At 43.2% G+C, this 12,291-nt stretch overlaps 1 protein-coding gene across 2 annotated transcripts in view; it reads left to right on the forward strand.

The window, feature by feature from the left end:
• The first annotated feature begins 230 nt into the window (after positions 1 to 230).
• ptenb (phosphatase and tensin homolog B) overlaps positions 231 to 12,291 on the forward strand; it is a 161,949-nt gene continuing 149,888 nt past the window's right edge. Inside the window, exon 1 of one of the 2 annotated variants that reach the window (XM_068052523.1) lies at positions 231 to 1,385. In XM_068052523.1, coding sequence (XP_067908624.1) covers positions 1,307 to 1,385 — 79 coding nt within the window. In that variant the 5' untranslated portion in view covers positions 231 to 1,306. The remainder of the gene's footprint in view (positions 1,386 to 12,291) is intronic. The other variant, XM_068052524.1, reaches the window with a different exon arrangement.

Consider the following 12,291-nt stretch of genomic DNA (forward strand, 5'->3'; position numbering starts at 1 on the left):
CGATGGCGAACGTTCCCCCTTCTTTCCATCCAACCAACCCCCTCCATCTGTCTCACGCGACTCCACCGTTTAACCGTCGTCGCTCGCTCCGCCGCCACTTCCCCAAAAATCGCAGCGGGCACGTGACCGTCGCAAGTAGTGCCGGCCGGGCCGTGTTACGCCTCCGCAAATCACCAGCGTCAATGTTGTAATACTGATTTAATTCACTTCATATTCCCCCTTCCCCCCCACCACCACCTCAAAGCTAACTCACCGAGAAACCGAACACGCAGCCCCGAAACCCGACGGCTGTCTTGGGAACAGATAAATTGGTCCATTGGGAGGGGGGGTAAAGGCCCCCGGAGGTGAATATTTGACAGGAGAGGAGTGTAAGGGCAGAGTGAAGGCAGGGACTATGTTTTAATAGGCGGAGGGTTATTTTCTCCTCCTTCCCCCCCCCGCCCCCCCCCCCACTCTCATTCCCACTTGGCACTTGGGGCCATTGCGCTTTTTTCCCTGGGAAGCCATGATGGAAGTTTGAGAGTCCGGCGGCCGCAGCAGCTTGCGGGGGGGGGGGAAAGCTGGAGTCGGGGCCGGGGCCGAAGCCGAAGCTGGAGCCGTGGCCAGGGCCGGAGCAGGAGGGATCGGCCGAGAAAGAAAGAAAGAAGTAGAGAAGGGGAGAGCTCGGCTTCCTGCTGACTTTTTTTTAAATGCTTATTTTTTAATACGGAGCGGACTGGATCCCGGAGTGTGGATTATTTCTGCCGTTTGACGGAGGGAAAGGAGCGGCTGCGGATGTATCATTTTTTAAAATATTTTTTTTTGAATTAACAGAAGCAAATCATCCAGTTTGGTTTTTAATTCCTCTTTTGAACCAAGGCGGTGGGATTTTTCTTTCTCCACTTCCCTGCCTTCTCCCAACCCCCCACCCCGACCCGACCGGACCGGACCGACGGTGGCGGCGGCGGTGGAGGTGATCGTGGAGGAGGAAAAATCGAAGCGAGAGGCGGTGAATGTGGCGGCCGCCCCTACTCCTCCTCCTCCCCGCACTGGTTTCACTTTTACCCCTTGGATTATTCCCCCCAACCCTCTCCTTCGATGGTGATCTAAAAAAAACCCGGAGCGAACCCCGGCGGAGAATATTAACGGCGCCGGGTGAAGGCGAGCGGCGGGGAGAAAGTGTGTGTGTGGTGTGGGACTTAGGTGTTGGTGTGTTAGGCCCCTGTGTGACAGCGGGCAGAAGAAGCCTATAAACCATTTCCACATCCAGCCCCGCCGCCACCACCACCACCACCTTCACCACCTTTTCAACCGGGATCGCACAGACATGGCCTCGAGAATCAAAGAACTTGTCAGCAGGAATAAGAGGAGATACCAGGAAGACGGATTCGACTTGGACTTGACATGTATCCATTTTGGGGGGGGGGGGGGGGGGGGGGAGAGGAGTGTTAGAAAATTGCGTCTCTTATACCTTACTGAATCAAGGTTTGAATGGAGAAGTGTAAAGAAATCCATGCAGTGCCTCATTTTATTTTAGATAAGGGATGGGAGACCTAACTGTGGACATTACACAATTTTAACGATTCTGATAATTTTCAGTGTTGAAGTGCAATTAAATTGGGTAATTCGTAAGTGACCGCGTAGAAATGTTGGGTAAGTTCCTTTTATATTTAAAAATGAATAATTAGATGTGGGGCCCAGGCTATAAGTTAAATGTGTAATGTCATTATATGCATTACATTGTGGTACTGAAATACCTATTGTGCAGACCTGGAGCTGCCATGCGTAGCCTCTGTAGGGGGTGGGGGATACGTACTGTACAGAGTGCGATTAGGTCTTGGCCTACATAGGAATGAGCGAAGTTAATTACGTGCCTTTAGCCAAAATGCTTAATATCACTAGACCAAATTTTAAAGGCACAGTTTTGCATTCAATTTTTTTTTGCACGACCTTGCGTCTAATTAAAGGTAATCACTTTGCAGTGATGAGGGCGATTGCTTTGCTACTATTCGAAATCACTAGAGGATTCAGTGGTCGTAATTTTTAGTTTAACGTACAAGCGATGCTGCTACCTAGTGAAATGGGCACCTTATAGGTGCAGTTAAAAAGAACCCTCAATGATATTGTGCTCTAATGATTTAGAAGTCATTTTGAGGTTATTTTTTGTTTGATTTGAATGGATCCAGTGACTCGTCATTTTGCTGATCTTGCCGATACCATTGGCCTTATTTATAGTTTAGCAGTTTTACAGAAGGAAGGAATACAGTATCATGAAGAGGAGTACTGTAACATGCAGTATATGGTGGTGATGTCATTGTGCATCAGTTTAAAATTACAAGACACACTGATCGTGTGCACGCTAGGATTTGAAATAGTGTGTAATGTAGTTTATGAATTTGCACTGGATTAGAATTAACTGCAGTTTGATGTCACGTGGTTTTTTTGAATAAAGTACTGAAACTTCTGTTTTTGGAATACCACTGTTGCGACTCTGCAAACTTGGGTGTCCATTTTGCACAATGTCTGCTGTTGATGAAATGCAAATTGTCTATACGCAATCCAGTATTCAAATTTGTGTGTTTGTATAGCTGAGTTTTTCCTCTGTAGCACTGGTTGGTATGTTTGTGTGTTGACATTTTGGTTAATCAATTTTGCCTATTTTCACAATGTTACACCCAAGCAAAGGAAATAATGTGCTGCATGTGCACGACATTTACATAACTAAGTTAAATATCTTGAGGCAGAATACTGGTGATACTGTTTTGCAAAAGAAAGCAACAGAAAATTCAGGAGTATTTTTTCATTAATACTTTCCTGTTATGACTGAATCTAACATGGTTTGAAAATAACCATACTCCAGGCTTTTTGTCATGTTTCTCAAATCTACTGGAGGAGAAAGCATTCTCCAAATTCAGTATATCATGCCTTCAGAAAGCATTTGCTACTTGTATATGTGACAAAACTTTAAATTTTGCTTGAGTGTCATGCATTGTTTATAGAATTAAGCTGTTGGACACTCTGGATTATAAATATAAATTGAGAATCTACGAGCATTTGGAAAATAATTTTGAGACTGGAGTGTGAAAAGCAAAACAAACTTGTTAACAAAGTTGTTTGGTTCAGACTTAGCAATAAGGCAAATCCTCTTACTCTGAATCATAGTACATCCCAAATTTGTTCAATATTGTTTACCCTCTATACACAGTTTTCTCTGGAAATACAAATTAATATATGTTTTATCACTGACCTTTAATCTGAAATCTTATGAAACTTAAAAGCTTATATTTCATCTGTTGCAGACAAGAAGTTCCTTTTTGGTTCTGTACCAAATCAAGTTTTAGTTTTTTACGTTTATGATTGGAATGACCAGAGAAGTAGAATGTGGATGAAAATGAAGTGAAAATGGTACTCTTGAGCGAGTAATATTGAAAGAGAACAACTGTCTAGGCTATCCCCCTCTCTAACAAGTATATCGTTTTGGATACTCTTGGGGGGGATGGCCTATCAGGGGAAAACAGTGGCACCACGGCTGCCACTGTTGTTCAGGGAGGGACAAAGTGCAGAAGAGCAATAGTTATAGGGGACTCTATAGTCAGGGGCACAGATAGGCGCTTCTGTGGACGTGAAAGAGACTCCAGATGGTATGTTGCCTCCCTGGTGCCAGGGTCAAGGATGTCTCTGAACGGATAGGGGGCATTCTGAAGGGGGAGGGTGAACAGCCAGAGGTTGTACACATTGGTACCAATGACATAGGCAGGAAGAGTGACGAGGTCCTGCAGGGGGAATTTAGGGAGTTAGGTAGAAAGTTAAAAGACAGGACCTCTAGGGTTGTAATCTCTGGATTACTCCCTGTGCCACGTGCCAGTGAGGCTAGAAACAGGAAGATAGTGCAGCTAAACACGTGGCTGAACAGCTGGTGTAGAAGGGAGGGTTTCAGATATCTGGACCATTGGGATCTCTTTAGGGACAGATGGAACCTGTACAAGAAGGACGGGTTGCATCGAAACTGGAGGGGCACAAATATCCTGGCTGCGAGGTTTTCTAGCCTCACTCGGGAGGGTTTAAACTAGTGTGGCAGGGGGGTGGGACCAAGAGCAGTAGGACAGCAAGTGAAATAAATGAGGGGGAACTAGTAAATAAGGCCAGTAAGACTAAGAGCAGGCAGGGAGATGTTGCGGAGCACAGCGGGACTGGTGGTCTGAAGTGCATTTGTTTCAATGCGAGAAGTATAACAGGTATAGCAGAAGAACTTAGAGCTTGGATTAGTACTTGGAACTATGATATTGTTGCTATTACAGAGACTTGGTTGAGGGAAGGACACGATTGGCAGCTAAATGTTCCAGGATTTAGAAGCTTCAGGCGGGATAGAGGGGGATGGAAAAGGGGTGGGGGTGTTACATTAGTTGTTAAGGAGACTATCACTGCTGTACTGCGGGAGGACACCTCGGGGGGGGTCCTGCAGTGAGGCAATATGGGTGGAGCTCAGGAATAGGAAGGGTGTAGTCACGATGTTGGGGGTTTACTACAGGCCTTCCAACAGCCAGCGGGAGGTAGAGGAGCAGAGATGTAGACAGATTTTGGAAAGATGTAAAGGTAACAGGGTTGTCGTGGTGGGTGATTTTAACTTCCCCGATATTGACTGGGTCTCACTTAGTGCTAGGGGCTTGGATGGGGCAGAATTTGTAAGGAGCATCCAGGAGGGCTTCTTGAAACAATATGTAGTTAGTCCAACTAGGGATGGGGCCGTACTGGACCTGGTATTGGGGAATGAGCCCGGCCAGGTGGTCGAAGTTTCAGTGGGGGAACATTTCGGGAACAGTGACCATAATTCCATAAGTTTTAAGGTACTTGTGGATAAGGATAAGAGTAGTCCTCGGGTGAAGGTGCTAAATTGGGGGAAGGCTAATTATAACAATATTAGGCAGGAACTGAAGAATTTAGATTGGGGGCGGCTGTTTGAGGGTAAATCAACATCTGACATGTGGGAGTCTTTCAAACGTCAGTTGATTAGAATCCAGGACCAGCATGTTCCTGTGAGGAAGAAGGATAAGTTTGGCAAGTTTCGGGAACCTTAGATAACGCGGGATATTGTGAGCCTAGTCAAAAAGAAAAAGGAGGCATTCGTAAGGGCTAGAAGGCTAGGAACAGACGAATCCCTTGAGGAATATAAAGACAGTAGGAAGGAACTTAAGCAAGGAGTCAGGAGGGCTAAAAGGGGTCATGAAAAGTCATTGGCAAACAGGATTAAGGAAAATCGCAAGGCTTTTTATACGTATATAAAGAGCAAGCGGGTAACTAGGGAAAGGGTTGGCCCACTCAAGGACAGAGAATGGAATCTGCGTGTGGAGCCAGAGGAAATGGGCGAGGTACTAAATGAGTACTTTGCATCAGTATTTACCAAAGAGAAGGACTTGGTGGATGATGAGCTTAGGGAAGGGAGTGTAGATAGTCTCAGTCATCTCATTATCAAAAAGGAGGATGTGTCGGGTGTCTTGCAAAGCATTAAGGGAGATAAGTCCCCAGGGCCTGATAGGATCTACCCCAGAATACTGAGGGAGGCAAGGGAAGAAATTGCTGGGGCCTTGACAGAAATCTTTGCATCCTCATTGGCTACAGGTGAGATCCAAGAGGACTGGAGAATAGCCAATGTTGTTCCTTTGTTTAAGAAGGGTAGCGAGGATAATTCAGGAAATTATAGGCCGGTGAGCCTTACGTCAGTGGTAGGGAAATTATTAGAGAGGATTCTTCGGGACAGGATTTACTACCATTTGGAAACAAATGAACTTATTAGCGAGAGGCAGCATGGTTTTGTGAAGGGGAGGTCATGTCTCACTAATTTGATTGAGTTTTTTGAGGAAGTGACAAAGATGATTGATGAAGGAAGGGCAGTGGATGTTATCTATATGGACTTCAGCAAAGCCTTTGACAAGGTTCCTCATGGCAGACTGGTACAAAAGGTGAAGTGACACGGGATCACAGGTGAGCTGGCAAGATGGATATAGAACTGGCTCAGTCATAGAAGACAGGGTTGCAGTCGAAGGGTGCTTTTCTGAATAGAGGGATGTGACTAGTGGTTCCGCAGGGATCAGTGCTGGGACCTTTGCTCTTTGTGGTATATATATATATATAAATGATTTGGAGGAAAATGTAGGTGGTCTGATTAGTAAATTTGCGGACAACACAAAGGTTGGTGGAGTTGCGGATAGTGTTGAAGATTGTCGGAGGATACAGCAGGATATAGGTCGGTTGGAGACTTGGGCGGAGAAATGGCAGATGGAGTTTAATCCGGACAAATGTGAGGTGATGCATTTTGGAAGGTCTAATGCAGGTGGGAAGTATACAGTAAATGGCAGAACCCTTAGGAGTATTGACAGGCAGAGAGATCTGGGCGTACAGGTCCACAGGTCACAAAGTGGCAACGCAGGTGGATCAGGTAGTCAAGAAGGCATACGGCATGCTTGCCTTCATCAATCGGGGCATAGAGTATAAGAATTGGCAAGTCATGCTGCAGCTGTACAGAACTTTAGTAAGGCCACACTTAGAATATTGTGTGCAATTCTGGTCGCCACACTAACAGAAGGACGTGGAGTCTTTGGAGAGGGTACAGAAGAGGTTTACCAGGATGTTGCCTGGTCTGGAGGGCATTAGCTATGAGGAGAGATTGGATAAACTCTGATTGTTTTCACTGGAACGACGGAGGTCGAGGGGCGACATGATAGAGGTTTACAAAGTTATGAGCGGCATGGACAGAGTGGATAGTCAGAAGCTTTTTCCCAGGGTGGAAGAGTCAGTTACTAGGGGACATAGGTTTAAGGTGCGAGGGGCAAAGTTTAGAGGGGATGTGCGAGGCAAGTTTTTTTACACAGAGGGTGGTGAGTGCCTGGAACTTGCTGCCAGGGGAGGTGGTGGAAGCAGGTACGATAGTGACGTTTAAGAGGCATCTTGACAAATACATGAACAGGATGGGAATAGAGGGATACGGTCCCCGGAAGTGCAGAAGGTTTTAGTTTAGGCAGGCATCAAGATCGGCGCAGGCTTGGAGGGCCGAATGTCCTGTTCCTGTGCTGTACTGTTCTTTGTTCTTGTTCTTAAATATTGCAAGTGTTATGGTGTAATTTGTCCTGCATACATTAATAACGTAGAATCCACAATATACCTATGCTGGGAGATGTTAATATGCTTTAAATTTCTAAGACAGTTCAAATTTCATGGTGGTATAGCTTTCACTTCATGTCCTGTAATTCAGTCATAGATGGCGGCCATCTATCAAGGGCATTGTGACACTAATTGACCAGACGAGGAATAAGACTTGCTACAAATGTTACCTCTATGGTATAAGAAATATGGGATATTTTACTATGTTAAAGGCCCTATATAAATGCAAGTTGTTGTAAAAAAAAAATCAAGTTCAGATATGCATATTCTGCTCTTGTGTATCAGCATGATTTAGCACTCTTGCCTCTGAGGCAGATTGTTGTGGATTCAAGTTCTACTCTAGGATCAGAGCACAAATTCTCGGCTAACATTTAAGCGCAGTGCTGAGTAAGTGCTGCATTGTTGGACGTGCCATCCTTTGAAAAATTGGTCATTTATCTCATTGCTGTTAGTGGGATCTTCCGATGTGCAAAATAACTACTGTATTTATCTACATAACAGCAGTGCATTTTGTTGTAGTGTGTGTAGCACTTTGTGATATCTCTTTTTAAGGTGCCACATGAATCTATCGTGGTTTGACATTTGAACTCTGTGCCCATGTAATATGGAATTATAATACAAAATCCACTGTTTAGTAACTTTTTTTGGTATTTACATAGGCAATGCACAATTGAGACATTTGCAAAGGAATAGCATCAACGAATTGAAAGGGAGCCAGAAGTGGGAGAATTAAGTTTGGTGTCTATCAATGCAACTCAATTCATGGATGTGTTACTATTTCAGAATACAGTGTGTCTTGGATGTGAATTTAACATTTGGTGTGCATTGTAGCCTGTGTACATTACAGCAATTGTGAAAGTTTCTGAAGTATCTAATTGCTGCATAGCCTAATCAAGCTTTTTTACTCTTAATTCCTTTTTCTTTTCAAAAAAAAGTTTCCTTAAAAAGACTCTGCTGTTATCAGATACAGTGCTTTGTCATTGATTGCTTTAACGGATTACTGCATGCATTTTACAGTTTCTCTTGAGGAACTTTAGCAGCTAGCTCTGATAAGTGGTACTTGTGCTTGTATGCAACTCTTGTAGTTTTGAGGATTTCTTCAGTTGGTGGATTGATGTGTGAATCTCCTGCACAAGCTGAAGCTATGTGGGGGCGTTTTTGATGTCAGTCTGTTGGCAATGGGCCAGAAATGAATATCAGGTTTTGAATTTATCTTGCTTCAGTCTCAGTGAGGACATAATTTTCTTCCAAACTGGCTAATTTTTTTTTTAATACTGATTCTACCTGTGTTCAGTGGTTTGATGGGTTACTCTTTTGGGTCACTACACCAAACTGTAAGTAGGAGTGAGCTTGCGTTAATTCTCAAGTTGCTGTGCTTCTCTGGTCAGCAACAGAAAGCAAATGAATTTATTTCAGTGTGAGAGCTATTGTACTATCTGTAGCAAGATAGAACACAAAATTGTAGAACCTATAATTTTAATGGAGCCATTGATTCTGGACAGTTTTTTTTCCTGTTGCTGTAGCAAGTTGTTGTTCATCCACTCTGCAACTAATCACAGTGATATGATTTAAACTGGGAGATAAAATTGTGGGAACAGATCTGCATCTCATCATTGTGTGGAACAGTGTATTAGAACGTTTGTGTGAGTGCCTCTCCAATTGGACTCCACTTGAAATTGTGGCCATTGGCAACAAAGTTTGTAAATAGCATTGTCTTTGTCGGATATTTTCTTTTTCTGCTCTGCCAGCCAGGAAAAAAACATATCTGCACCCCATATCCGTAGAATATAGTTGAGCTGAGAGATTAGGCAAATGTTACATTACTCACGAAACATAAATTAAAATTTCAGTGAAATGGATTTATATGGTGGAAAAAGTTATGTTTTGGTATTGTAAAAGAATAATTAAATGGTCTAATTCTGGAAGTCTTAAAAGGAAATTATGTACCTGAATTGCCACTCTGATGAATCCCTGGTTTTATTTTTGTATAATGCTTTTCTGTTAATTTTGTGAAAAATCAAAATGGGATTAGAACTAGAAGTAATTCTTCTACCAGTAACAGTTGGTAGAGTTGAATAAAGCACAGGCTATTAAAAATTGACTTTCATCTGATTTGGACAAATACATATTAATATGAAAAATCACAGAAATTGAGAGGTGGTCCATCAAGCCTGTCCTATCCAGATATGGCACAGCTCAATTCCAGTCCTGGGAGAGGTAAAAATAAAAAGTGGCCAATTTGGGGGCTGAGGGGAACCCCTAGAAAATTGCTCGACAGTGACTCATCCATACTTCATAAAATATGAGATGTGTTTGACTCAGGAACTCATCCAGCTTTTTTGAAGGACTGCAGTGCATCTATACTGAAATGTTTTGGTAATTTATTTGATTAGATTGATGAGTCTGTGAAAATAACTACTTTCTGACATCTAACCTAACTCTCTCTCACAGTGTGTTCTCTAGTTCTCCCATTCTTATCCAATGCGAGTAACTTGTCCACCTGAATGTAATCTATTCCTTTCATTTTAAAAGACCTTAGTTTAATATAAAAATCCTGTATCCTGAGCCCATCTTGATGCCCAAGTGCCTAATGATGAGGTATCATTACGGGTATTCTCCTCTGGGCCTTCTCCAAGCTTTATTGTCTCCCGCCACACAAAGGGACCAACATGGAAATGACTGTACCAAGTATTGTATTTCTAGTTTTTTAAAATCGAACTGTCCAAACAATACATCTTAACACTCGCTTTGCTTTCCCTGTAGCCTTAGGTATTGGTTGTAGAATTTCAGTGTTTTTCTAATAAAAGAAAGAACTGAGATTTATATAGTGCCTTTCATGACCTCAGGATGTCCCAAATGCTTTACAGCCAACAAAGTTCTTATGAAGTGTCGTCACTGTTGTAATGTAGAAAATGTAACAGTCAATTTCAAAACAAATTCATAGGATGTGGGTGTCCCTGGCAAGGCTAGCATTTATTCTCCATTCCTAGTTGTCCTTGAGCAGGTGGTGCACTGCCTTCTTTAAACACTGCAGTCTGTATAGTGAAGGTCCTGCCACAGTTTAGTTAGGATTCCAGAATTTTGACACAGTGGTTCACCTTTTAGAAGGAACAGCAATTTGTTTCCAAGTCAGAATGGCATGTGACTTGGAGGTGGTGGTGTTCGCATGCATGTGCTGCCCTTGTTCTTCCAGGTGGTAGAGATCGTGCATTTGACAAGCACTGTTGAAGAAGCCTTGGTGAGTTGCTGCAGTGTATCTTGTAGATGGTACATACACACTGTGGGCTTGATGCGCTGTTGGAGGGGGAGTAATTGTTAAAGATGATGAATGGGGTAGCAATCAAGTGGGCTGTTTTGTTCTGGATTAGGTCTAATTTCTTAAATGTTGGAGCTGCATTTATTTAGGGAAGTGGAGCGTATTCCATCACACTCCTGACTTGTGCCATGTAGGTGATGGAAAAGCTTTGGGCAGTCAGCAGATGAGTCTTTTGCTGCAGAATGCCCAGCATCTGACCAGCTCCTGTAGCCACAGTATTTATAGAGCTGGTCCAGTTAGGTTTCTGGTTAATGTTGACCTGCAGGATACTGACAATGGTAATGCAATTGAATGTTAAGGGTAGGTGATCAGATTCTCTCTTTTTGGAAATGGTCATTGCCCACCACTTGTGTGGCGCGAATGCTACTTATCTGAATATTGACAAGGTCTTGCTGTATGCAAGCATGAACTGCTTCTTTATCTGAGGAGTTGTGAATGGAACTGAACACTGTGCAATGTTAAACAGGCAGATGTCCATTCACCAAAATGAGGAAGCCGATGACTGTCTCTGATCCACAACTGTTTTATTGGCAATTCATAGTTCAGTCCAAATACCTGTTCCCAATTTTCCCACATGGACTAACTCTCTGCCCAGAGATAACTTCCCCTACTGGGCAAAAACCCAACCCTTAAATGCAAAACTATAATGAGCATCACCCCTCTGTTAATACTGAAATGAGTCCTGTTTAATTAAAGGGACCAGTATTTTCAATATTGTCATGCAATCATCATCAAACATTCCCACTTTTGACTTTATGATGGAGGGAGGGTCATTGAAGCAGCTGAAGATGGTTGGGCCTTGGACTACTCTGAGGAACTCCTGCAGCAATATCCTGAGATGATTGGCCTCGTACAACCACTACCATCATCTTTTGTGCCAGCTCTGACACTTTCCAGTGGAGAGTTTCCCCCTGATCCCCATTGACTTCAGTTTTATTAGGGCTTGTTGATGCCATACTTGATCAAATGCTGCCTTGATGTCAAGGGCAGTCACACTCACCTCTGTAACTTAGCTGTTTTTGTCCAGATTTGGACCAAGGCTGTAATAAAGTCAGGAGTCAACTTGACCTGGTGGAACCCAGACTGCGCATCAGTGAGCAGGTTTTTGATGAGTAAGTGCTGCTTCCTCACTTTGATAATTGAGAGTAGACTGATGAGGTTGTAATTGGTCTGATTAAATTTGCGAACAGCAAGGTCCCCCAAACAGCAATGTGGTAATACCAGACAATCTTTTTTATTAGCTATGTTGGTTGAGGAATAAATAGTTGCCACCACACTGGTGTGAACACTGTCACTCTTGGAACAGTGCAATAGAAACTTTTATGTTCACCTGAGAGGGTAGATGGGGCCTAGATTTTGTGCTCAAGTCTCTGGAGTTGGACTTGAACCCACAACCTTCTGACTCAGGCGAGAGTTTGACCACTGAGCCATGTCTGACATCGAGGTCCCACTTCTGCTCTGTAACCTTAAATTGGCTAACACTGCATGATGTATACATTCATGGAATTACTCAAGACTCAATTGTAATGTCCTAGTGATTGTTGTCAGGCTATTAAGTTCTATAGTCAACATTGCACGTCACCTGATAGACTTTAGCATTGGTGTGATAGGCCTTCTGCAAATTGAGGTTGCATTTTGTTAACGAAGGTAGGACTTCTCTTCACTATGAGGAGAGCATAACAAGTGATTTCGAGAGTAGTTTCACAGTTGCTGGGGGACATTGTTAAGCTCCAGCTTGATTGGAACACAATAGGTTCTCAAACTTTAGAGGTTTCTGGATTCAGACCATAACCAGCATGAGGAAAAGATTAAAAGGGAAAGTAAGCAAACAGTTCACATGT

The sequence above is a fragment of the Heterodontus francisci genome, chromosome 20 (genome assembly GCF_036365525.1).
Source record: "Heterodontus francisci isolate sHetFra1 chromosome 20, sHetFra1.hap1, whole genome shotgun sequence".
NCBI classification, from domain to species: Eukaryota; Metazoa; Chordata; class Chondrichthyes; order Heterodontiformes; family Heterodontidae; genus Heterodontus; species Heterodontus francisci.